General features: G+C 40.7%; 1 protein-coding gene across 1 annotated transcript in view; it reads left to right on the top strand.

Annotated features, from left to right (window-relative positions):
* PPM1H (protein phosphatase, Mg2+/Mn2+ dependent 1H) overlaps positions 1–24,958 on the top strand; it is a 123,547-nt gene that overhangs the window by 55,433 nt on the left and 43,156 nt on the right. The window contains exons 2-4 of the mRNA XM_062491973.1: positions 826–994; positions 9,601–9,945; positions 16,651–16,763. Coding sequence (XP_062347957.1) covers positions 826–994; positions 9,601–9,945; positions 16,651–16,763 — 627 coding nt within the window. The remainder of the gene's footprint in view (positions 1–825; positions 995–9,600; positions 9,946–16,650; positions 16,764–24,958) is intronic.

Genomic DNA, 24,958 nt, shown 5'->3' with positions numbered 1-24,958 from the left:
ATCACTGATGAAAGGAAGGAAACTGTGGTACAAGTCTCAGAATACCTTTTGCTGTTAAAAACTTGTACTGAGCTGTTAGTGCTGGGTTGTGCATGCCTGCAGCTCTTAGTGCAAATCTGTATTCTACAGGGCAGGTGGGACAGATGGTTTGAGGTGGGCTTCTAAGGGGCAGGGGGTTATGTCGTGCAGTACTGGAGGGATGTATTTAGTATGCGTCACTGTATCACTGTGGTACAAGCAAGCTTGACTTGCCTGTCAGAGACAAAGTCTTTCCTTTGTATTTCTGTCATAGCATTTCTAATATATGCCATTTGAACAGACTGTTTCTAGCAGTAACAGCTTTGTAGATTTATAGCAGGTATTTTGTTTGTGCAAAGACTTGGAACTTGACAGAATGCACACTCTTAGCCAGCAGATGCATTATTTATAGCAGACATGCTGACAGGTAGAAAAGCAATTGGGGGTCTTATATTTCAACTGGGAGGCATATCTGTTATCAACTTCATCCATAAAGTAGTCTCTTTTTTAAAAAAGTATGGTATGCCTAGGGGTGAGATATGCTCATGGCACCATTGGTTCTTATTCACACAGTTCTGCAGAAAATGCTTTTTATGTCATGTTTATGTGTAGAGAAATAAGCTAGTATGCCTGTGTGTATGTTTGTATCTTTGGAAGGCAGTCAGGCATTCTAATTCACTTAGTACTTGCAACACTGCTGGACTCTGGTTCTGTACATCTTGAGTCATATTGTGAGATACAGATGGGAGCTTCTGTGCTTTGCTAATCTGATCACTATTTTCTTTTTTTGTTTTGCTTTTTTCTTAGGGTAATAAATGCAGGGAAGAGCACGCACAATGAAGATCAAGCCAGCTGTGAAGTCCTCTTTGTCAGGAAAAAAGCTGGAGGCAGTAATTCTACACCAAACAAGAACTCTTCAACAAAACGGAGGTCATCACTGCCCAATGGAGAAGGTCTCCAGCTGAAAGACAATTCAGTAAGCAAAATTCTGTATCTTGTCAGTGGAGAAATACAAAATAATATAAAGGGATGTAAGAATATGGCACTAAAAGGTGTTTTCTGAATATTTCATATATTTTTGGTTGCCTCTTACTGATTCTCTCTGCTTAAATACAGAACATTTCACTACTTTTTTCTCAGCTCTAGTGCTTAATTTTTTGCATTGAAAAATGCTCCTTGCATCTAAGATATTGTAGTTTAAAGATGGGCAATGGGGTGCTCCTGGATTTTTCTTTTTGTTTAATTTCTGAAATATAATGTTGAGAAATTTGAAGATGAAGAAAGGGCTGGAGCACATCTTGTGTGAAGACAGGCTGTCAGCTGGGGCTGAAGAAGGGAGGCCTCCAGGGAGTCCTTAGGCTGTCCATTTAGTACCTAAAGGGAATTGGAGAGGGGCTTTCACAAGGACCTGTAGTGGCAGGAGAGGGGGTAAGGACTTTGAATTAATAGAGGATTTAGATTAGATATTAGGCAGGAATTCTGCACTGTGAGGGTGGTGAGGCACTGGAACAGGTTGCCAGAGAAGTTTGGCTAGGTTGGATGAGACTTTGAGCAGCCTGGTCTAGTGGAAGGTGTTCCTGCCCATGGCAGAGGGGTTGGAACCAGATCATCTTTAAGGTCTCTTTCATCCCAAAATATTCTGTGGTTCTGTAATTTACACAGATGCCTCATGGTGCCGCAGAAATGCAGGTCAACCTCCATCTGCTCTTTCTAAGTTTCTGCACTGTCTTGTAGGCACATTTGTGCTACATGGAGCTCTGTGGACACTGCATTAGGAACTGTTTCACTGTGCCTACACAGGGGTCAGATAAGGACCCATATGAACCATAGAGGCTGTTAAAGTGTGTCTTATATCTGAGCCACTAAGCCACGTCTTCAGCCAGTGTTGGAAAGATACTGTGTTTAATCAACTACTAAAGCCAGATAATATTCTGCTTTATGCAGGTAGGATAAGTTCATCCAGCACATGGAATTCAGTGATTTTTACAGACTATAGCTTCTTTCATTTATGTGAAGTGTGGGGTATGTCATAGACTTATCTAATGGCAATTGTCGCTATTTTTCATCTATCTTATTTCCTGACTGGCTAATTACTTCATCTGCTCTTCAAGCGTGAGCTCAGCCTCCAGCAGTGATTGATAGTGTGTGTTCAATTCCAGCATTTCACCATGTAATACTAAATGCCCTGTCTGAATGTTGGAGTCAGACAATGTGGATAAACTACATTCCTGATGCTGAAGAATGCAGGTTGTCCCGAAGTGATGATTAGTTTTTCAGTGGACTGGAAGTAGCCTTTTCTGGTAGTTGGAGGGGTTTTTTTGTTTTGCTTTTGGCGTTTGGTTTGTTACGTGTTTTGTTTTTTGTTTGGTTTGGGTTTTTTTGTTAGTTGCTGTGTGTGGGTGTGTGTATTTTAAATCAGGTTGTGATTATCAGTCTGCTTTAGTCTCTGTCCCAGAATTCCATGGCTTGGTACACCTGATGGCTGCAGGGTTCATTAGGGTCCTGAGAAACAGGCACTCCTCTTGTATTGTGTCCCTCCCAACCTTTTGCTCATCCAGTTCTTCATGCTGAAGTGTTTCATACTTCATAATTGCTGCAACATTTTCAAACCGATATTCTCAGGGTCTGCAAATTGCCCTGTTCCTTCCTCTTTAAAATCTTTCTTTAAATCATATTTGAATTCCTGTGTGCCGATGTTCCTCATCATATTCAGAATTGTGCCCAGAACTTGCTGGGACTAGGAGTTCTACATACAGTCATGCAAAGCAAAACAGAATTTGTTTTAATTAGCTGTGGTTTTTAAAGTCTTTCCTAGAAAGTCCGTGCAACTACTTGCTGTTGCTTCAAGAAGGTGCTTGGTTTCAGGAGAGGATTTAACTTTTGTATGTATTATGTTAAATGTAGCAAGCATTTTGCCAGAGTACTTGTATATAGAAAACACAAGACATCAGCCAGTGTCCTTGGTCCAGTTGATGGGTTTGTTTGACACTAAAGGTATCACTGTGCCATGCACACAGGCACACTGCAAAGGTCCCTGTGCACACAGCAGCCTGGGTACATGCATCTTGATGCTGTGCAGAGATAGAAGATTTGGTTTCATACCACATTAAAGTTCCAGACCTACCATGTGAGATACATGGTCAGAGGCCTCTGCATCTGGGATGTGGGTCAATATCACTGTGCTGAATTTGCCTGTGTTTGCATATTTTGGGGGCTCTCATGGGACATAAAAATATTTGAAGCATTGTTTCACAAAGCCTGATTAACTTCCAGTATCAAAAGCTTCTCAGAAGAAAAAGCCATGGTTAAGCACCTTGTTCAGAAGGAACTTTTTTCAAACATTACACTGTTAATAAGATTAGATTGCATTAAAAATACAAGGGTCTAAAATAGTTTCATTATTGGAAGGGCATCTTAACTTTGATGTTATCCATTGTTACAGTTGTACTGTTTTGGTAATGTAATGTAATAGTAGGGTCAATAAACGGCATGTTTTTAAAAGCTGTTCTTTTTATCCATTTGATATTTCATGATTGTCAGTAAATATCTCCTCAGTAAATATCTACTTACACAGAGTTTATGAGAAGTATCTCATGGGATATGAGATTTTTTTTCTGATTTTTTTTCCTCTCTTCGCTAGTGCATTTCCTAGTTTGATTCTGTATCTTTCATCTTGATTCTGGAAGAAACACCCAATCCCTTTCAAGTTTTTGAGAGAAACACTTCTATTTCAAATCTTCTATTCTTGATTCTATTTCTGATGTATTTTGACCAGAAAGAAGCATAACATCTAAAGTTGGGAGCCAGCTGATCCATATAATGGACTGTACTGTTTTCTAGTTACTTGTCATCTTGTTCTCTATATGTTCTCTTCTTATCTATGGATTTACTTCTGTTTTCTGCATGACACTGGAAGAAGTGCTGTCACGTTCATTATTTAGTTGTGGGAAACCTATTCTACTGTGTTATTAAACTTGTGTATTTAAATTTGTAATATATTTTCCCTAAACAGGCAGTATATTCCTGGAGGAAGTTTCCTACTAGAGGGCAGTCTTACACTTAGAGTTAATAGGATTTTTTCCTTGCTACATCTTTTGTTGGCTGAATATATCTAAAACGGGGGAGGATAAAAAGCACATTTCTGTATTGTGTCATATTTTTATTTTCTTATTTTTATACTGTGAGGAATAATACTCCTCACAGAGCACTGTTGTCAAATATTTTTTAAGGAGTATATGTGTTTGATGTTAAATGTGATGAGGGTGGAAATTAATTTGTATGGATGAGATTTAGAAATACTGGCTTTATACACTACAGTGAACAACAGAATTATCATCCCAGGAAATATTTAGTAAGAAAGCCAGAGGCTAAATAGTGTAAATGCCTCATAGGGAAGTCCCACGGTAACACACAATCTGAAATTGTCTCTAGGTCGTGAAGTATCTTGCAGAAATACTGAAGAAAAAAGGAATGAGGGAAGAAGTTCATTGGAAGGATTTTTTAAAGGGTGGAGCACAAGGGAAATAGGCACTGAAATTTAAACTTTATGTAGCAGAGTTCTTCTCATCATCCTCAGACTTTTCTTTTTTTTCCACAGATTCTTTGAGAATGGCACATGCCATCTTTGTTTTCTCCTGCTTTTAGGGAAGTTTGTGGAACATCAGCTACATCTGAGACAGAGATTGTTGTTTAATTCTAACCCCATCAATCCAGCCCTGTGCTTTGGCAAAGCAGCATAAGGGAGTTGGAGATCCATGTATTGTCCACACAAATTGAAAGCTACTATCATGGTTTTGACTCTCCATATGGACCTCCAGGAGTGGAAAGGAGGAGGTGGTAGGCCAGAAATGGAGAAGTGAACATTTCTTTAACCCCAACACACAAACAAATCCTGGGAAGTCTATTAAAGAGCATAAACATGGTTTTCTTCTTGAAAGGATGGGTAATAAAATGAACAGAGCAGTAAAGACTAAATTCAAGTTAATTCTCTCCTTTTCCCCCCATCCCACTCCATTGCTGCTTGATTAATCATATCTCCTGTCTGTCCCCAGTCAAGAATATTTGCATGAAATTGCGCATTTTTTTCATTTGTACTATTCTTAAATGCCTTTAACTACAGAGTACTTTCATAATGAATGCTGAAAACCATCAGCGGGCAAAATGAAAATCCTGTGCCAGGATATTGTCATAGTGACAATCAGGCTGCAGGACGTAATGTGATGCATTATTGATTGTCATTGTAATTACAATGGATTGTAATTACATATGTAATATGTAATATTACATACAGAATACATAATTACTAATTGTGCAATTTTCTTTGCCACAGATCAGGTATGTTTTGTGTGGCACAAGTCTGGTAGCTTACCACAGGCAGCTGAACATATCAGTAACATGAGGAGGCTTTTCTCTGAAGATTAGGGTGGCAATTGCTGGCTGAGTGCAGATTTTATGAGAACTCAGGTTGCACTCTTAAGTGTTTTGTGACTATAGCTCATATCTGGAATAATAATAGTCAGGGTAGGTTGTAGTTCCCAGAATAAATCTTTAGTGGCAGCATGATTTATTTGCCTGTTTGGAATTAACTCCATAACAACAATCTGAAGGTGTGCAATGTAAGACTGTTGTCTAGCTTACCTGACAAGCATGTCCCAAGTTGATCACTAGCTATTGATAGGGTTTTTCCCTTTTTATTTCTTTCTCATATAATTGAGCTCAAATTATGTGTGTGTATATATATGCAATTTCTCTCATGACTTCTCATCCATTACTTGACCCAAAACTTTGCATGTCTTAATTATATTTTACAGTTGTAAAACCCAGGAGACTGCTGAACCTTCCTGAAAGCTAGGTCAGCAGTTGAGAAGCCCTGAAGCTTATTAAATTTCCTAGTACATTCTGGAAATTAATTGTAAGGTCAGTGCAGTGAAGGATTTGTTTTCATGTTTCTGGCAACTATTCAGCCTGTTGTTAGGTCAGAATCTTTTGAATGAAAATCTAAAATAAATCACTGTGGTGACTAACCACACTCCTATTTGAGGATTCTGTCCAGATAAAAGAAGAAATGAAGACTGGTGTTTGAAAGACTACTTTTGGCAGAATACTGCCAGTGCTAGTAAAAATAGATGTCTTGTTCTCTGAGTTTGCAGAACATCAGTTCTTTTTGGGAAGAAGTTCAAGCTCCCAAATATAAGAGAGCAAGCAGCAACACATATGAACACCAAAACAGGTAATCACTTGGTGGCTGCAGAGATCATCTCAGCTGTGTGAGGAAAAGCAAAGACCTTTCTGTGCATTTTGCTTCATCTGCGTGCCCTGACTGCTGGCCCTTGTTTGTTCACTGAGTCATTGCTTTAATTACACCATATTTTTAATTCTCGTTGAATTGGTGTGGTTTTGGGGAATTAAGTTCTTTCAAATAGAGGAGCTGTTTTTATTCTCAGGGTGGGGAAAAAGTTTGGTTTTTTCTCCTTTTTTAGACAGCTAATAGGTTATCTGTGGTTTTCCTCTTTGCTAGTTCAAAAGTAAATGAAGCTTTGTAGGAATACACAGAAGTTTTTCAAGACTAATATTTAGGTTACAGTAATGCCTGCAGATCCCAACTGAAGTTAAAGCCCTAGAGCATCTCACACAGAATGTCTGTATGAGAGCAGAATTGTGGTAGTCATCTCCCCTGAGTGCTTAAAATACAGACTTTTCAGTTATCTAGGATGTTTCTGCTGTTGCTAGGGAGAAATAAATCTACTTTAGAATGAGATGAGCATAGTCTGAAAATGCAGTGTTTTTTCTGTCTGCCCAACATAAGGGCAATTTAGAGAACTGTCTTGGAGGTGTGCAGTGTAGATGTCTGAACTTAGCTGAGCTGGTAGCAACATTCTCTTTGAGAATTACTCCTCCAAAAAGGACAAGATCAGTGGACCACCATAGTCTATGTGGCCATGCCATAGAGGCATGTGTCAGTGAGAGTCTGAGAATACAGCTCAGGTCCATGTGAACTTTTCTGTCCAAATTTGTGCTGCCCATTGGCTTAGAGGAAATAAGTGGTAGCATTTCAATTTCCCTTTTTTCAGGGGCTATTTTCATCTTTTTTAAAGCATCTCAGTCTCATCTTTATTTAACTCCTAAACTCACATGAGGCTTGATCAGTGTTAGACATTTCCAGAGCTGAGATCATAATGATGAGAGTAAATTGTGTTAATAACTGCTCTCCTTTGCCTTCTGAAAAGCTGTAACACACACTTTTATGGGGATTTACTTTGGAGAACTCATGGAGTGCGGATCAAACTTGTACTTAATTTTAAGTTTCTGTTCCAGTTTGCGGGCAGGGGGAGAACAGTGACAAAATATATTCTTCTTTTGGTGGAAGGTAAAGTATTTCAGTCTCAATCAAAGTTGAAGTACCTTGGGTTTTTGGTTTTTTTTTTCCCCCCAAAGAGAGCACATTTCCAAAGGAGTAGCACCTTTAAAGGACATGGGGACAAAAACTATGGAAGCATTATCTATGGTGCATCATTACATGGATTTTGGCCAGGGAGACAAACTCGTAAGAGAAGAATGGGAGCAAAAGAGGTTTGATATACAAATCCCAGCAGGCACAGTGTTGTCATTTTGAATAGTTTCAGTTTTAAGCTGAAATATTTTCACTTTGGAGAACTTGTTTCTGTTGGCAAACTACTTTATATTTTACATGAATAGCAATCTATTTTTACAAGCAAATTTTTAAATTGCTAATCCTGTTAGCTGTTAAAAACTACTTACACAGAGTTTTATAGCCAACTGTTGTGTGAACTTGGAGGGATTCTGAGCCCAGAGCAAGGCAGTACAACTGCCAGTCCTGCCTTCAGGTGGGAAGTCTCACAACAGGTTTTTTTGATGAATTTACCAGGCTGGGTAAATGTGGTGGGAGAGGGGGGTGGTGTGTGGCTAAGGAACCATGTTCGGAAATGTGGTCACAGGTTGGTTTTTCCACCATTCTAGGATGTATCCTGTGTGATCCTTGCTGTTGTAAGTAAACAGTACTTGAGGACAATACCCCTTTATCACAGCATTTCAGTAATGAGACGAAAAGTGTGTGAGGGACTGATGAATTCCTCCTCTTGGAGGAGCTCTGTGCTGTGTAGATGACTATGCTGTTGATGGTTTGGTTAAGAATATATTTGAACTTTACCACATCAGCAAAGCTGTATGCAAAAAAAATAGTGGAGCAGCTGAAACAGTAGAAAGTAAAAGGAGCTGCAGTTCACAACCCTGTCCATAAATTTGAAATAGGCAGTGTTTTGGACGTGAAGTGCTGGGATGCAGGTGGTGCTTAGACTTGATGCTGATCTGTAGTGTAAGGGAGCAGGGTTCAGGTGAACAAAACAAATCATGTCTGTCATCCTAAATTAGAATACAGTGCAACATGCACGTGTAATTTTGAGGTTCTTTGACTGCAGTGAGATCTAGGTTGTGCTTTCTTATTATGAGGTATTTTACAACATTATAGCCTCATTCCTGTCCCTTGCAAAATTGTTTATTTCTAAATCTAATCTGTAGATTTCTAGATTTCTATTAGCCCACCCACATCCAACTAGCAAGGCAGCCCCACTAACAGCTGTATCTGCAGCTCTTGGGGAGAAGGTGCAGGATTAAAAGAAATGGAGAGGAAAGGAAAGACAGGAAAGATTTTTTTTCCCCATGCTGCTGCCAAATATTCTGTCATGCAAAGATGGGTATCATCATGCCTTAAATGGTTACCTGGGGATTGTTAGGTGTATTTCTCTGCCCCAAAAAAGTTGAGGTTATCAAGAGTATGGCTTCTTGGTATTTTCCAGGCATATTGGAGCTTGTGATGCCCAGAGCTACTCTGCCTCCAGCCCAGGGTTAATGCCCTAAGTGATAGGGTACCCCACCATCTCCAGTACTATACAGGAAACATTTTAGGGGACTGTGAAGAACCAGGCAGTGAACATAGAGGTTAGATCACATGAAGTGCAGCTGATCCCACTAGTGTCTTGTCATCCTCGAGGACCTCTGTGCTGGTGCTGTTTCCTGGGCTGGCACAGGCAGAGTAAGCCTGAGTTGTCCCATCTGCCAGCACAGATGGACCTTAACCAGTTGTGGAAGAGGAGCTTACATTTTTTGCTGGATGTTAAACTGAGGTCTTTTGTCTCATGCCTAGTAAAAAATGAAGGTCTGTCACAAAGTATCAGGTGCTGTCTTGTGTAGGTTTTTGATCTTTCATGGTGGTAGGTCTATCAAATGCTATTCTTCTACAACCCATGATCACTGTAAAGTAAGAGAGATTTTAAGTTCAGCTTTTCTTATTCCTTTTTCTTTTTTCTTGGACTCTTCTTTTAAGAGGTTAAGGAGAAGAAAAAAAAAAAAAACCATGGTGGGGATGTGTGGTCAAAATAAGCATCTCTTCTTTCAACCAGAGTTGTACTGACACTGTGGGTATTTCTGCACTTCAGAAAGAATGTTCCCTCTGGGAAAGTTATCTGTGTTTCACCTGCTGCCTCTGTGCCACCAGTTACCTTGCTCACAACTGTGTAACAGTGACCATCTCTTTTCCTTCCCTTTCTCCCCCTCTTGCTTCTCCAGGACACAGATGGGATCAACCTATACTACTGGTCTCTGTTTGATGGACACGCTGGGTCAGGGGCAGCTGTGGTTGCTTCCAAACTGCTGCAGCACCATATTCTGGAGCAGCTGCAGGAGATCGTGGACATCCTGAAGAACACAGCTGTCCTCCCGCCCACATGCCTGGGAGAGGAGCCTGACAACCCATCCACCAACAGCAGGACACTGACACGGGCAGCCTCCCTGCGCGGTGGTGTGGGAGCCCCAGGCTCACCAAGCACGCCTCCAACACGCTTCTTCACTGAGAAGAAGATCCCACATGAGTGCCTGGTTATTGGGGCCATAGAAAGTGCATTCAAGGAAATGGTATGTATATCTCAGGGCTCTGAAGTCCTTGTTGACATTGAGTCACAGGACCTGGAGACCATGAAGATGTAGATTTTGGTTTTTTTCTTTCATTTCTTTAACAACATCTGAGTGTGAACAGAACTGTTTAAGAGACTCAACAGCTTACCGGGTACATCCCTGTGAGACAGGAGCTGAATCTTGACTCCCAGGTAGCACTGTGGCAATGGTTATGAGCTACTCGAATTTTCGATGTGATACTCTTCTTTTTGATTTTCTTTTCCCCCTCCTTTTATAAGATAAAGATCAGTATTGCCTTAGAGTGTAGATTTCAGCTCTGGCAGTTGTTATCAGGCTGGATATATGGGTATGCACTATATAAAGCCTCGTTGCCTTACCAGAGCAGCAGGAAAGGGTGCTTGGGTCCAATGACCCATAGCTAACATTGGTGTTGGAGCACTGACTGTAGAGTGTCTGCAGGTCTTCACTGAGGCAGATTTTGTGGGTGAATGGGACATGAAGTTCATTCCTACCACCCACTTGACTTGTGTACAGGCCGAATAACTGTCAGGAAATCATGAGCCTGTGAGAACAAAATATCCATGTCCCAATGGAAGCTGATTTTTTTCTCTTCTGTACTTGACGTAGTTCCTCCACAAATTCCCCCTTCACTTCTTGACATTACTGAAAGTAATTCTTGTCATGCATATCAAAGGTTTGGCCTGCCAGAAGAAATATCTGATCATTGTTTTTCCCTATGTGTGTGAATTTTGTCCAGTACATGCATTTATTTAGAGACTACAATTGTTATTACACGTAGTACCTCACTTGGAGTTCTGAATAACAATTATCTTTTGCTGGTTTGTTCTTTCTTCCCAAGGAAGTGCAAGCAAGCAGACCCACTAGCTGGGTTTGGACTTGCATGTGAGTAGGTCCAGGAGCAGCATTCAGAGCCATGGCTCAAGCATACTTCAGTGGGGTTTGTGCAGGCAGATTTATGCAGAGTGGGTAGTGGGCTCAGTTTCTGCTAGATGAAAAGAAAGAGGTTATATGAAAATCTGTCAGTTTAGCACACCTGTTCAGAAAGGGAGGACTAGATTGCTCCCTTCTTTGTTGAGAAATGAGGGAGAATATGACCACGCCCATCCACTGCACCCTGGTAGATTAAGAGCATGCTTAAGAGGACCACCAATTTCATGCTTCAGGTGGTGTAATTTTGAGGCCAGAAGAGTGGCAGGCTCTGAGAGTGTGATGTGTTTCTCTCCTGTTGAAACTGTCTCCAAGTGCAGGTGAGATTACGAGTTTTATGTGACTGGGCAGAGAAAGTAACAGAGTATAGAGGGGCCATTTCTCTACCTCGCTTATGAGAGCAGCATGTGGGTTACCCACTGCTGCCCTCCTGAATGTGTCTGAGTGAACAGGACTGTTACTGCACTGCTTTATTTTGACTTCACATCTCTGGTAGGTGTTCACATAGAAGACCATCTCAGCTTATGTTCAGAGGGCTGGTTCTGAGGGCCTTTGTGGGTAGAGTATGACAAATGCAGAAACCCTGGATAACTCACTACAGTTATGGTGTTCAGGTATTCCTGCTGTAGCTCATACTTATCTGTTCCCTCTATTTCTAAACTGAGCTGAACAGAACATCTTCCTCCCTATGTCTTTGTTCATATGCTACATTAATTCCCACTTGTGGACTGAAGTTCATTGTCTTTGATAAACAAATAGCAACCACAATGCAATGTAACTTCAGCATGAAGTTTTACAGGAAATCTTAATAAAAATTATCAGCTTAAGGAAAGCAGTAGATAATTAAATTGTATCAGCTTTAAGCTCTGGGGAGAATTTTGCACTTATACTTGGTTTAGCTCTGAGGGGAATTTTGCACTTATACTTGGTTTAGGGAAAAAGAGTGTTTTCTTTCATCTGTGTAAGGGAGCGATTCATAAAATCAACATTCCTATGTCTCATCTGTGCTTGCAGTGCTAGGTCTTGCTGCTGCCTCTATTTAACTTCCTGCTAGGTTATACTCCTTTTAGTCTTTGCATGAAGACTTTGGACCTCTTCCACAGCACATTGTTTGATCAGCCCTTGTTTGTACTGGAACATCATGGATGTTGTTGAGTTAGGTCAGGGCAGTTGAGATGTGCAGTGTGTACACGGGTTTTGTGCCAGCAGAGTGTATCAGTTTACCTGGCACTTGGTGAAAGCTCCAGTTTCCTGGACACGTTGGCAGACTTCTTGGTGTTTTTTCCTGAAACACCAATAGCTGCAAAGCATTCTTGTAAACCGAGTGAAAATAATGAGTAGATAAAGATACTGGTTTTTAAAGAGTTCAACCTGACAGGTTTATCTAAGGATGGCTTTGTCCCCTTTTCCTGGGAGCATTAGTATACCATTATTTTTCTTCCCCAACTTGCTTTTGAATTCTAGTTAAGGTCTCCCTGTTTTTGCCTCAAGTCTCAAATAAAATGCAATTCATGGCCTTCAAAAGGCTTTTAAAAATTATTTTTCCTTTATTTGATGTGGGGTTTTTTCGGACAGTTCTTGTCTAACAGCTGCATGCAATAAAACTCTGGAAAGCTGACAAAGATCGTCATTGCCTAACTTAGACATTTAGCAATTAAATTGTCCCCATTTTGAAGTACATCTAAATGATGGTTTCTGTGTTGAAACTTGGATTAGCAAGTTTGTGCTGTGTTTTCAGATAATTTAATGCCCTAAAGACAAGTAAATGTCAGTAATTGTCAGTATCACAGTTGTTCCAGTTAAAAGGAAATAAAGAAGCACAAGTTCTGAAGGTTTTATAAATAAAATCCTCTATTTTTCATCTATTTCATTTTAAGATGTGCATTTATAGATTCAGTTCAAAGGAGCCAGGAGGAGTGCTTGCAAGTGCAGTTCCATATTGGATAGAAACATCAAATTATAGTCCTTTCCCTGTATTTAACCTTGTATACATGTGTGATGTACATATTTGCAAGAAACGTTAAGGGGAGAGAGCATCTATTCTACTCTGAACCCCATTTAATTTTAGATGAGAAAAAATGGCACAGAACTAGTTTGTATGATTTATTAGAAAGTATACATTTGCATTCATTGTATCATGATTTTCTTCTTTTTTGAGTTTTTTTACTTAGATGAAATCTAGACAGGTGCTTTTTCTAGATTGGTGCAATTTTAATTAATTGAACAGTCTTTAGAGAATGGCATGTGTTGTACAACTCACTTTTTTACAAGTTTCCCCTCATTATACAGTAAAATTGAGAGTTTAAATAGAATAATAGGCATTTGATGTAAAGCATGCTAAGGAGTTAATTTTATGTTTATGCCTTCTGAAACTTTCTGTTAACCAGATACTTAATACTGTGTGTGTAAAGCTGCTTTCTATCATAGCAAGGTTAAGATCCTGGAGGACGGGGCACTGCTCTGAGGATAAATATAGATGAAAAGAGCATGGCCAGCAGGTCCAGGGAGGTGATCCTCGCCCTGTATCGGCCCTAGTGTGGCCGCAGCTGGAGTGCTGTGTCCAGTTCTGGGCTCCTCAGTACAAGGAAGAGAAGGAGCTACTGGGGAGGGTCCAGCACAGGGCAGCAAAGATGATTGAGGGACTGGGGCATCTCTCTTGTGAGGAGAGATTGAGGCAGCTGGGCTGTTTAGTCTGGAGAAGACTGAGAGGGGATCTCATTAATGCGGGTATCCGAAAGGTGGGTGTCAAGAGGATGGTGCCAGACTCTTCCGGTGTTGCCCAGCAGCAGGATGAGGCACAGTGGCCATAAACTAAACCACAACAAATTTCACCTCAACCTGAGGAAGAACTTCTTCACACTGAGGGTGGCAGAGCACTGGAACGGGCTGCCCAGGGAGGTCATGGGGTCCCGCTCTCTGCGGACATTCCAAACACACCCTGTTACTGTAGAGTACGTGAGTCCCGCAGATGATCAGCGGAGGTGCCCGCGGCCGGGAGCCGCGGCCGCTGCGCGCAGCCTCCGCCAGGTGGCAGGAGAGGCCCGCGCCGCGCCCGCCGCGGCTCCGGGGAGCGGTCACTGCTTGTGGGAGCCGGGCCCGCGGCTCTCCCCGGGCCCGCGGCTCTCCCCGGGCCCGCGGCTGTGCCGCCGCCTCGCCCCTGCCGGGTTCGGGGCGGAAAGCAGCCCTGCTCACCTGCTCTGTGCTCCGCCGTGTCCTCGGCAGGCTGTGCTCCGCCATCCCGCGCCAGGGAAAGGGGAGCCGGCCTGGGGCAGCCCTGGGAGCCCCTCCTGCAGCTCCTGTCCCCGCACGGAGGGCGCAGCCCCGGCAAAATTAACTGCTTCTTCGGGAAAAAGCAAAGCGAAATCAAACCAGCAAACACATGCCCCAAAAACCCCCTGCTTGCTCTGAAATCATTCTCCCGGTGGAAAATGAGAAAAGCTTTGTATACACTATGTGTAGAAAGAGCCCCTTTACACTCATGAAAGCTCTAGAGGCATTTTGGGGCTTCTGCCGATGCTTGTACTACTTTCCCAGCACCACTCTTATAAAGTATTTCATTAAAAGCCAATGTCTCTACATCAGAATGAGTTGGTGGCATTGGTGATCTTAATTTTATTTTGCTTTATTTTTTCCCCTCAAATGTTGTTGAGATGTAGGAAAGTCATCTTTCCTTGCTACAGAAAATGTCAAGCAAAGTATGTAATATTGAGTTATACATGGCACTCAATGTACTCTGACAAGTCATGATAGTAAATTGAAGTTCTAGGTGGGAGAGCCCAACAACAACAATGATCTGAGAAAGCCCAGTACACAGATATAGCTTAAGTCATGAAAATTCTGAAAAAGAGGTCCTAAGGATTATCCATCTTCTTTCCTATAATAGATGCTTCTGAATTCTGCTTATTGGAAGAAATAAATTTTCATTTAGGCATTCCAACACTTGTATATGTATGACAGAGCTGAAACCAGGTGAAAAGTTGCACATTGTTTGAAGTTCTTGGAGGATGTTTTGAACTGTGGAAATGAAGGTTTCTTAAAATTCCTGGCAGTGCTTGGAAAATCCATAGTATTTGTAAATTTAAATTATTTTTATGGTTATAAATGTGTTGTTCCTTTGAATTCTTCTTTTCAGCTTAATTTAAAAGTATGCAGAAACCATGGGGAGGAGAATCGGCTTCTCTATGGCAAGATTAGATAAAGAGTCATTTATAACAGGCTCATGTCTGTGACCAAAGGTTCTGCAAGATATGATTTATGGCTTGGAGGTGTTTAACTCCTGGTCCTCACCATACACGCCCCACCCCCCAAAAAAAGTTGGAGAGTGCGGTAGAACCCATGTCCCTATGGCAGCCATATGCAGTTTGCACACACAGCTGAGGATACCTTGGCACTGTGTTCATGGCACAAATGGGATGTATGTGCATTGACCAGCAAGGAGTTATTTGTGACAGACACCTCTGCTCACTGGCTCAGGACAGTGCCTGAGTGCTGCTGACCATCCCTGCTGCTGCCCCAGGTCACCTTTCTCCCTTGAAATTTGTAGGAGATAAAGCATGGGACAGGGACTTCCTCCCACCTCTGCAGATTTTCAATCAAATTGCAGCTGTCATGGTTTGTATTTATTGTAATGTTTTTCTTCAGATAAATTTAGCTCTAATATAAAGCTCCAAATTCCATACCCCAAGGCATGAACAATTTGAGCTGTTTGTTGCTCCGTACAGATATGAAAATGGCAGAAGTATAGATCTGTGTGTATGCACACACACAGAGCCAAACGTATATTCATAATAAAAAAAAACACATTAAAGTAGGCAGGCTTTAGCTGAAAAAGATCTGCCAGTACTTGCAATAGTGATGTTAAGTGATGCTCCCTTTTTGAATCTGGTATTATAAGGACAGACCAGTTTGATATGGATTTTGGCTCTGGACACAGGAGAAAAGGGTAGTTTGTAGCATGTTATTACCTGAAGCTAAACTACAGGCAGCAGAATTCATTCATTGTCATACACTTCAGTGTTTTTTAAAATGCATGGATGAAAGTAGCTCATTTATTTACTTGCTCTATGTTCTCTATGTTCTGCAAGCTTCTTGGGCATTGTATGCATATATACATATGTGTGTGTGTTCTCCACTTCTGTTAAGCAGGACTTTTTTAATATGTAGTGTTTCTTGCACTCAGAATCAGTTTAGCATCCACTCATTCCCTGTGTTTCTGAAGGTAGACTTGTGGCATGAGTGCATCTTGCTGTTGTTCTTAAGGTGTATACCCCACATTCCTAGCATTCTTCTAGGGAAGTAGGTAGTTATTCATGTTGTAGCTGGGTCTCATTAATTATCTTCTGTCTATGTAAAGCACTCTCCAGTTATACCACTAGGTACCTGTTGTTAAGCTTCATTTATCTTTGGGTTTTTTTTGCTTCATTGTGCTTTTGCCATAGCAAATTATCTTGCATCCCTGAGTTGCTATTTATTCCTTAGTAACTGATGTTTTACAGTCTTCTGACCTGATTTTTCCCAAACATCTTTGTATAAGTAATAGGTACTCCTCAACTTTCTGTTCTTTCAGTTCTCAGCTTATGTGGTCATAGCTGCAAGAAAAGACAGACAGTGGGACATACAGTTTAATAAAGACTCTTATTGGGTTTTTGTTTGTTTGTGTGTGTGTTTGTTTGTTTGTTTTTAGGGGAGACTTCATTTTCTCAAGCATTAATTGCTTGAGAATGCTATCTATATAAATCTTGTTCTCTTTTCCCACAGGATTTACAAATAGAGAGAGAGAGGACCGTGTATAACATTTCTGGCGGCTGCACAGCCCTGGTGGTGGTGTATTTATTGGGGAAGCTTTATGTGGCAAATGCTGGTGATAGCAGGTAAGTGTGTTATCTCCCCATCTAATCCTTCACCCCAAACTCCCCGGGCCTGGTGTTACTGAGTTCCTTAAATGCAGACAGCATCACAAGAAGATTCTGTTTCTTGGCTGGACACTTAGCACTTCTCACAGAAATGAGTGCAAATGCCAGGGATGGCATTCCAGTGTCTTGAGCAGTGGTTGCAGTCAAGGAAACTGACAGCGCTTCTGGTCCTGTAGCAGTTTCTGAAAGACTTGATGACATTCAGAGAAGTGGAAAGGTGCTAAAAAGCCATTGAAACAGAAGAGGTGTTTGGTGTATAGTAGAATTGTGTGTTGAAAACTGACAAGGTGACTGCATCTGGAACAGTTGATAGGGCTGCATTTGTTCTGTAGGAAGTCCTGTGGCCCATGTTGCCAGACTTAGTCATGATAGGCTATTTAACTGTCAGATTTTCATGTAATTGAGGGTAGTGGTCAGTAAGCAAATAGTTGCTACTCTTGCCTTGGGGGAGGAGAGGGAGACAGGCTATCACAGTATAGGTTTTTTGCCTTGTCCTGTTTTAGCTCGTGTACTTGTCCATTTCTCAGAACTGAATGCCGTTTCTCAGGAGCTGTTGCTTTGTTTTATTTTGAAGTTGGGTGCTTGAAGACTCAAGAAGTATTTTCTTTGTCTTTTGATGTTGCTAAAGATAGGAGTATACTGAAAATCTCTCCCTTGCATTCTTTCACCCTAACTCTGCACTTAACCACCATTGGAGAGAGTTACGGAGGCTCTTCTTGCAAGACTTCAGACTTCACCTGTTTTTTTTTGTCAGTGCACTGCATAAGCAGGGCAGGGAGAAGAGTTCCCCTGCAATACAAACTACTTGTGTATTCTGTTCAGTAATAGCTGAGTAATTAACACCTGTAAAGATATTGAACCATGTTGTCTTTAGGTGAAGACTGCTATGGTTATGAGTTTAAGGTTTGTACACACACAGTTCATGTTTGTAATGTGTACACCTACATACTTACAGAGACAACACTCCAAAGTTAAGGGTTTTGTAGTTTAAACCTAAGATTTTTGTCGTCTCTTGCTGCCTTACACTGTGTAGAAAGTCAGATAAATCCTTTGTGCATAAAATTCCTGTTCTTATAATGTCGGCAATTGGTTTTAAGAAGCTATTTTGCTGTATGTGTTGCAAATTGCTCACCCAGTTTCTATTGGCAAGTGACATATTTGAATCTCCTTTTTGTATCAAATGTCAAGTGAGTCCTCACATGGTAGCTGCAAACGTGTTTGAGGTGATCACCTATCTGGTCAACAGTACTACTAGCTGAACTGCTTTCTATCTCTCCTGCCATTAAATTTGAAATAATCATGTTTTCTTGTGCTATTGCACTTGAAGTACAGTTGAGTCTCTTTCTTTGAATTGTCTGATTTGCTTTATTGTCTCTTAAAAGTGTGCTGTGTACAAGTGGCCATGCAGGACTTGCTTCTGAGTAGCCAAGATCTTTGTTCTCAAATGACTGGAACTGGCTGCTTCCAGTTCCCTCAGGATTCCTTCTGTGCTCTGTAAGAGCAGCCTCAGCTCCAGTGCAGCCTCTGATACCCAAGGGCAAGACACTCCTGTTGGAGGTGATCTGGAACTGGGGACAGAGTATTGGTGTAACTGTAGTTAAACATATTATGTCTTCAAAAAGTTTTGCATATTCATTAAGTCCACCCAGAACATCTCTTCAGAAAAAGAGGGAGAGCAGGAATCAGAAAAGAAACCATCAGCAAGATTGGGTGTTGTTTGAACCAGGATTCAAATTCTCATTCCTAACATCTTGTTGGTAATGAAGTCCCTCCCTCAAAATAGTTTGGTTTTTTGCTTCCTAAATGGACCTCACAGAAAATCTCTCATATGCTGAGGAGAATTATTCCAAAATCTTTCATTTTCTGATAAGTCCATTCCTAGACTTCTGTAGGTCAAAAGAAACTTTAAAGCTTTATAATGTAGATCAGTTGGTCTTGGTCTCACTCCCACAGAATTCCCTCTTTCCCACTTACAGGGGAAAAACCAGCTGTTGCAAAACACCCGAGTTGCTGTCATGACAAAAAGGACGTTTTAGCACTAGATAAGCCATTTTGAGGTTGTCTGCTCTCTGCCAGGATGCACAGTGCATTCCTATATTTTGAAGACCCTAGTTATGTACTCAAGACATTTTACTTTTGTTAGTTGGAAAAATACATTTCTTTTTGCTGTCTCATGTCTTGTGCGATCAACTTTGTGGTTTGTACAGGTAAAAGGGAAGGTGGCAAAAAATAAAATAAGCAAACTATGTCAAGAAATGGTTTTCTGCTCTAGAGAAGAAGGGTGGGTTTGTTTTTTCACTCAAGCAGGGGACTGACTTCCTCTCGATTCTGTTGGAACTAGATGACAAAACTCTTAGTTTCTTTGAGTTCACCTACTGATTTGTGCCTTTTCCCTCTCCGCATTCTCCTTCTTCCCTCTCTGCTACCCCACTGGAAAAAGCCTGCAAATAAATCAAGTTTCCCACAGATAGGAATCTGTGAGAGAAGGTTTTGTGTGGGAAATGAACATTTTGGGTTCATGCAAACCTTGGTTATACTGCCTTTCCCCAGGTGAACGTTAGGTTTTGTAATTTCAGGGAACTTCAAAACAGCAGCAGCTTTTAAAAGTGGGTTTTGAACAGCTTCTGCTGTCAGAAGACCAAGGTATGTGCAACAAACTGTTATTATCACAATGAGACTAAGGAAACTTTAAGTGTGAGACTTGAATAATAAAGTACTGTGTGGTGCCAGCTATACCTCAGACTTATGTCTGTGGTATTCAGTTTATCCACCAAGCTTCTCAAATCTAATCATTTCATGCCACGTACCCTGGCAGTGTTGTATAGCAGCTGTCCTTTTGTAGTTGATGTGTAATTACATCATGAAAAGACTTTAATTACCATATTACTAAATTACCAGCCAGCCATCCTTTCAGGTTCAGCCCTAGCTCACTTCTGTATGGACTATTAGGCTTCTCCGAGCTGAACACTTTTGGTTGGTGTAAAAGGGAGGAAAAATCGTGCTAATTGTAGGTTTTGTTATGTACTATTATTGAGCTTGATGTTATGGCATCACTAATGTCAATGATATAATTAAACTTCAGCTTACAATGCAATCACAGTTCTGTAATAATTATATGTTAACTGCACATGATACCAGAACCCTACTAAAAATGAGGTGATGTATTCAGAGCCTGATAAAAACAACTTGGAAGGAACTGCTGTCCTTCTCTAATGGCTTGTCTGATTATTCTTGGACTCTGCCATAAATATACCTACTTTTACAGTCAAAATTCTTTTCTGAATATCGGCCAAAGCCTTTTCTAATGTTTATTTCTCTCTCTTTCTTCTTTTCAGTGATTAGCATTGTCCATGCAAGGTTATCTGATCAGGGTCTGATAGTGCTATAGTCAGCTATCCAGTATATAGTGCTTTTTTTGATGAGCATTGAGGTGCTGTGTTTTGCTTACCAGCATGACATATTTGCCATGAAAACTAGGCCATTGGAATAGCTGCTTTTTATTTATTTTCTTTTTAAGATAGTGGAATAGTAAATCTTCTCTGGTTATTGTTTTGAATAGCGTTCAATTCTATATTGCTAAAGTGACTTTTATTTCTAAACTGCCATGACACGCCTTGTTAATCTCAGTTCTTTTTAGTTTTATGCTCATTATTAGGATGTTGTTTTATAGCTGCTGATGAAGCAGTGGTAAAACAGGAACTTAATGTTTTTACTGATTATTGCCCGATTATTGTATGCAACATAACATTTGTCCAATATCACTACAATGACTGTAATGCAATATGATCATATTAACCATGTTTGGGACAAGCATTGTTCTGGCTTTTGTGTTGTCTGGAGCTGCTCAGAGACTGCCGGCACTTCCATTTTGTGCTGTGCTTGGAGCCACATAGGGATACTGTGCCTTTATCATTATACAATGTAGCAGAACATTGCAAGTTGATTTGACTTTTCCATATACCCTGAAACCCTCACTAAATCTGCAAATGGGTTCTTGGGCTTTTCTTGATTTACTGGCAGAACATAACATCAAACCAAAGAGCCTTATGTCTCGATGGCTTCACAGACTTGCAGGGTCACTGAATTTTTTTCTTTGCTTCATCAGCTCTTTTTTATCATCTTTTTGCCTCCTTGCTTTTACTCCACAGTACTTATGTTTTCAGGGCATATTCACACTCTACTTGAACATACATCCTCACATCCAGAATAGATCTTCTCCTCCTTTTTACAAGTGTAAAATTAATTCTAATGCATTTTGGCTTATTAAATGGTAGTGACTTGTTGAGCGAATATTTTTGTGTTGGTTTTCTGTGGGTGCGGGCGAAGTAACTTCATTGGTACTTCAAGAGACCAGGTGTGGGAGAGTGTGTTTATGACACAGTCTTCTCCCAGTGTAATAACATAGTGAATTGAAAATTGATTTTGTTTACCATTTCAGTTCTTTCTGGATTTGCTGCTTGTGTTGAAGCTTACTACATTTATACTTCCTCTTCTTTGTCATGATGCTTGTCAGCTGTTTCCCTCATGGTTAGTCAGATTTGGGGCTTAATTTGCTTTTATGAAGTAAATGAGAGCAGCATGGAAATAGCCACGTATCTGCTGACTGGCAATGTAGCTTAAATAGAATTTCGAAGAAGTCAGAATTGACGATTCTGAGCCATTTTTGTGGTTCATGGTGTCTGACCTCTTCCTTGAGGCAGTCCAGCAGTGTTGTTTTTGCCAGAAATGCTAACGCTGTTTAAGGATAGAAACTAAAAAGTATTCTAATATATTGCTATTGTAGAACTAGTTTACTTTAGTCTTTGGTTTACTGTCTAGGAAGCTTTGATTTTCTGTTTTTTTGTAATGACTCATCTTCTAATCTAAATGGTGTGTATTTTCCCTGTTTTGTGTGAGTGGTCTGCCTAAGCCCTCTCTGTCTTCTTACATCTGTGTCTGCATAAAACAGTAACTGTGCTTCGTACTGGAGACTTAGAGGTCTCTAGAGGAAAGACTAACTTAGTTACTAAGTTTCTCCAGTCTGCAGTATTTGGAAAGCCATTATTTTTTTCTGTCTTCTCCTAAAGATGGAGCAAAGAAAGTTGCGAAACTGAACAACTCACTGGGGCCATGCAATCAGTAGGATATCTCTTCATTCTCTGAAGTTCTCATGCCTCCAAATTCTCAAAAGGTGCCAGAGACGAGAGCAACACTTAAAGATTGTAGTTTGGCTGGTCTATGGTACATTCCCTTTTTAGGTTTTTATTAGCTCTCTGGTAGAATCACTTGAAAATAAAAGATGTTTGGTCATTTCAGGACAGCAGATAACCTAATTCTGGTTTGCTTACAGGTCTGTGTAGTGAGGAGAGACTGAATTCAAAGCAAGTCTCTGCCATGTACATTTTCCTTCACTGCAGTTTGATAGGTGGAGAGGTCTCATCCTGACTACACCAAAATGTTGGAAAAAATTAGCCATGTTCAGGAGACATGGCCATGTCCTCTCTCTGTTCCTCCTGTCTCTTTTCCTTAGAAGAATGATCAGCAGGCCTGGAGAAAGCCCTTCTCCCCTTTTCCTGCCTGGCCTCCTTCCAGAAAGAAGGAGGAGCACAAGATGCATTGGAATTACAGCAGCCTCAGATACTGCAGGATTTTGTGCTGGATAAAGCCCTTGAAGGCACTTCAAGAAACACTTAAGGCAAGGTGTGAAGAAAAGGTGTTGGATCAGAAAAAAGTCATTTTACTCAAAGGGCAGTGCTAAGGAAGAGCATTTTCTAATTATCCAGTGAATTACAAGTTCCAGGTTACTGGCACGTCATATCCAGCACTGACTTGGCAGAAATTATTAATTTGCTAGTAAATGTTTGCAGGCTTTGAAGACAAAACAAATGTCCTATTTCTTTTCCAAACTCTTGTTTTTCCTGGGAGAGTATATGCCTTAGCAATACCTATGGCAATTAGCAGGTCTTGAAGCCATTGCAAATATTTTCAGTGAGGGATACATTCAGTTAAATCTTTGATCCTAACCATATGGATATTATATTGTGTTCCAGATAATGAGGAAGGAGAAGAATTTTGGCTATTCGAGTAATATCGGTAGACTGTAAAGCCACAGTTCACTCGTATTGGTTTCCAGGAATAAAGAATTCTATTAACTTTAATTCTCATGGGGTTTCAATCTTTAAAAAAAAAAAAAAAAAAACTACAAGGAAACTATCTTTTTAATCTGTGCCTTTGTAGTTGACCACGGAGACGTGCAAGTTCTTCACTGCAGTGTTGCAGGCCAGGGCCAAGGCATGGAAAGCAGGCTGGGCACCTTGGTTCTCTAGTTCCCATCTGTACTGTGGGAGGAGGGGCAGAGGGAGCACCCGAGGCTTGCTTGGTGAATGTTTCAAAGTCTCCTGTGGTCCTTACTATATTGCAAAGCTTTTCAAGCCACCTGAATTCAACAAACTCAAAGTAGTCCAGACTGTTCAGTCTCATCAGCAGCTATGCAGTGCTGCTTGAGCCCTGCTCCTGGGACTTCTAGTGGTGTTTCTGGTTACTTCTGTGTGGGTGAATGAAGCAGGGCTTGAGTAAAAATTCACCCATGCAGAGTGAGCAGAGAGCATGAGTTGCAATCTTTGCTTTTACATCTTGGTTCAGCTTGTTCCAATATCCTGCAACTGGTACTGAGTTAAGCAGAAAAGCTGAGATCAAAGTGGATATGACTTTAGGTGCTAAAGTCATTCTTTTTGTCAATGGTTAGACAGTGAAGAGATAAAAAAAATCCTTGCTACTTCCATCTTACATGGCCAACCATATTACTTGCAAAATAAACACTGACTTGCACAGCAATGCCTTCATGTACTAAGCCCAGGTTTAGTTGCCATAGTAACTTGTCTTGGAGATGAATGTGATATCCTGGACAGCAGGGAAAAAGACTTTGATTCCACAGATATCAGTCCTGAGGCTCAGAGATGTGACTGCATTTCTTTGTTCATTTCCCTGGTATGACCTGAGTAATTGGTGGCATGTTGTTCAGCCATGATACAGAAACTTGGTGGTCTGTCATCATTGCAACCTTGTACTTAGCTGTGTTCAGACGAATACACTGAAATCATCAGGGCAAAATGAATCCTAGGAGGACAGTAAATCTCCAACCTAAAGGTATTGGAACCAACGGTGGGCAGCTTTTGTGTGCTAGTAGTGTTGCTATAAACTGGTTTGTAATAGCTTTCTAGCTGCCAGCTGAAGCCCTTTCTGAAAGATTGATGTGTTGAGATGTAAACCATCAGGAAAGTGCACACAATTAATTACACAGCATTTTAGTTTAGTTCATTCACATTTGGGTTAGTACTACTGGAGCTGGAGTAGACATTACTAGAAGCCTATAGGTAAGCTTATAAATTACTGGTTCAATAGCAAAAGTTTCTTTCCTGATAAATTAAACAAGAACATTGCATACAGATAGCCAGTGCCATGATGTTGGGGGGTGGGGGGGGGGCAACAAAAAAATACATATAATTAGCCCTAAAATAAAACATTGATAATAAAGCCAACTGCTAATAATAGCTCCATACTTAGATTTCTACAGCCAAGCAACACACTTGAGGACCTAAATGAGAGCAGGGAGCTCACTCACAGTAGAGTCTCACAGGAATGGAGCTGCACCCACTGAAGAAGCACCAACAAGTAGAAGCATACTCCTCTAGGGGTCAAAAATGATGGGATAACTTGTCTTCTCCAAGCTATCTCCTCTGTGGACAGCCTGCAAGCTCAGCATTGCATTTAATTTAAGGCTGTAGAGTAGTGATGCAGAAACAACTGAAATAATTTAGTTCCATTGTTGGTGACAGCCAGGTGCTTCTCATGGTTGGATGCAATATACAGGGCAGAGGGAGACTGCCAGCAGTAGAAAAGCCTTTTAACTGCTGCTTACTAAGTTGTTAGTGAATACATGACATGGTATGCCAGATCAGTTCTAAATATTCTGATTTGTCTTATTTTTGTAAGGAAAGTATGGAAAATCCTGACTGGCTCAGGTGCTATTGAACATGAGAAGTAAACCCTTCCAAGGAAATTGATGTTTTTCTGCTTACGGTTTCTACTTGTGATCCTTTATTAAAAATAATACAGTTAATTCAGTAAAATCTGACCAGAATGGTGGCTTTAGAGTACTTCAGCAGCTTCATTGT

This window comes from Cinclus cinclus, chromosome 4 (genome assembly GCF_963662255.1).
Source record: "Cinclus cinclus chromosome 4, bCinCin1.1, whole genome shotgun sequence".
Classification (NCBI taxonomy): Eukaryota; Metazoa; Chordata; class Aves; order Passeriformes; family Cinclidae; genus Cinclus; species Cinclus cinclus.
This window is presented reverse-complemented; position numbering and strand designations above follow the sequence as displayed.